At 34.0% G+C, this 2,500-nt stretch overlaps 1 protein-coding gene across 1 annotated transcript in view; it reads left to right on the top strand.

Moving 5' to 3' along the window:
- Nucleotides 1–2,500, top strand: part of LOC125039139 (protein odr-4 homolog) — a 9,629-nt gene that overhangs the window by 5,872 nt on the left and 1,257 nt on the right. Inside the window, exon 8 of the mRNA XM_047632898.1 lies at nt 977–2,500. This exon is cut by the window's right edge and continues 1,257 nt beyond it. Within this exon, the coding sequence (XP_047488854.1) occupies nt 977–1,158 (182 nt within the window). The 3' untranslated portion in view covers nt 1,159–2,500. The remainder of the gene's footprint in view (nt 1–976) is intronic.

Genomic DNA, 2,500 nt, shown 5'->3' with positions numbered 1-2,500 from the left:
TTGTTTTCCTTTATTTCTCTCTCTTCATTTTCTTCCTTCCTTTTTTATACTTCTTTTTACTTTTTCTTCTACTTTGTATTTTTCTCTATGTTTTCTTTCTCTTTTTTTTTCCTTCTTGTTTTCTTTTATTTACTCCTTTCTCTCCTCCTCTTCCTGCTTCCTTTTATTTTTCTAATGGATGTCTTGTACACTTTCATTTTGTAGAGATGGTTTGACAAAGTTCCATGAAGGGAGAATTGCCCTAAGAATTTGATTATGGTTGAGCATTAATTTCAGTCAGAAGAAAGTTTTTATAATTTTGCTTTTAAGTGATGAGTGCCTTCAAAACCCAAGGAGAGTAGATGTGGTTCCTCATCTTTCAAATTGTGCATTAGAGAGCATGACGCTTCAGAACGGCTAAATGAATTTAAAAAATGGAGGGCTGAATTCATAAAGATATAGCTCCATTTTGTACTGATTAGTCTGTTTCAAATTCTTTCAGTGAACGAATGTTCACCCTTTGAATACGGATGCTTTACTCCCATTGCATGGCCCAAAATTTGGGTATAAGGCTTACTTGAGTGGCTCTGACAGGTGTTAACCTTGCAGGCTGAGTGCACAGGAACACATGTGCAGCGTCAAAACTCCATGTCACACTTGAATTGTCTATGGAAATTATGTAAAAATCCCTTCCTAAATACCCATTTAGTTTAATCATGCTCCCATCACCCTGGCCTTGAGCCAAAATTCTCATGATGACTAGTTCCCGTCACCATGGCCCTCAGCCAAATTTTCCCATGATAACATGTTCATATCACCGGCCCCTCAAGCCAAATCTATTCATGACGTGGTGGTCACATCAGCCGGATCGTAGGGGCTAATATATTGTTCATATTCCATGAAGATGTTTTATTTTTAGTGGATAAGAATGGTAAATATGTATGTATATAAATGTATTTTTCAAAATTCCTCACTTCCTTTTTATTTTTCATTGAAGATGCCACAGAAGTGATGGACAGCGGAGAAGGAGGTGTGGGAGAGGACCCACGACTGGGCGGCGACAGGTCCAGTGCATCGCCCACGTGCCCAGTTTCATACATCCTCCTGGCGTCCGGTGTTGCTGCTCTAGGCATTGCTTTCTCTTATGTCACGCTCCAGAGCTCAAAAGCGTTGACTTAAGGTTGAATTAGGTTGTGGCAGAACTTTTTTTTTTTTTCTGTTTTTCTTTTTCTTATTATTTTTTGTGAGTTACTATTCAAGGGACTGCAAGTTTATTTATCAGCTTTTATGAGCTTTTTACATGAAGATCACTATATAATGGGATTATGTCAAGAGACATAACTAGGTAGTTTCTATAATTTGAATGTTTGTTTCTTTGTCTATTTGTATGTGTGTATTTTGTTTTGAATTTGTTTTGTGTTATAGCAATACAAGAATTATCATGTCATGAGAAGACCTAATTATCCAGCATGTTTCCATACATTTTTTAAGTAAATTTTTATTGCCTCTTTAGTTTTATTTTTATTATTCAGTTGGTTGCGCAAGATGATGTAAATAGATTAAGATTTGAATGAAGAGATATATTTGGAAGAGTTTAAAAGAAATAATTTATTATTATTAAGGACCATTGGAATGTTTGTGAATATCATATCAAGTCTATCAATAATGAAATCAAACACACAAAAAGAAAAAAGAAAAAAGAAAAGGAAAATCTTTTTACAAAACGAGATCAGACGCACAGAAAAATCATTATATATAAAAATTGCCAGTGAGTTTGGAGTTTTCAAACAAACAAGCAAACAAAATACATGAACTACAACATTACCATGAATATGAAATCATTACTAGGAGAAACAGATTCAAGATTTATCAAAATACAAGTTGGAATGGAGAAACACTTTTCTGCCTGCTTTGTGTGTGTTGCAGCTTCTGAGTGCAGCAAGTCCAGTAGAGGTTAAGGAGACACAATCAGACGTACAAAGGCGCTTCGGAGTCTGTAAAGATCCCCAGTGCTCTGTAAGGGAATGCCTTTTTAAATGATATTTCTTTCTCTCATCTTCTGTTAGTTTTTTCATCTTTTTTCTTTTGTTTTTCTCTCTTTCCATACTTTTCGTTGTCTCTGTCTCTTCTTTTAGTTTTTTGTATAATCTTTTTTACTTTTTGTTATCTTTTTTTTGTATCCCAGGATTTAATCGCTCATATTCTGTTGTTGTTTTTTTCTTCTCTTATTTTCTCTCTTCCCTTTCTTTCTTTTTTTTTCTTTTTCTACTTTTCTTATCCTTTGCCTTTTTCCTCCCTCCCTTTCTCTCTCTTTCTCTTGCCTCTTTTTCTTTTCCTTGCTTTTCTTTCTCTTCTCCTTTCTAATTTCTTTGGAAGTGTTGTAATTTACACTACAGATGCCAAGCCATGACAGAATTCACTGACTGTAATAAAGATTTATATTTTTTTGGATTTATTAATTTATTTGTATATTTATCAGCCTTTTGTAATAGTTTAATTTTTCATTTGAATATGCATAATT

Source organism: Penaeus chinensis, chromosome 26 (assembly GCF_019202785.1).
Source record: "Penaeus chinensis breed Huanghai No. 1 chromosome 26, ASM1920278v2, whole genome shotgun sequence".
NCBI lineage: Eukaryota > Metazoa > Arthropoda > Malacostraca > Decapoda > Penaeidae > Penaeus > Penaeus chinensis.
The sequence above is the reverse complement of the archived record's forward strand: the minus strand, read 5'-3'. Positions and strand labels throughout refer to the sequence as shown.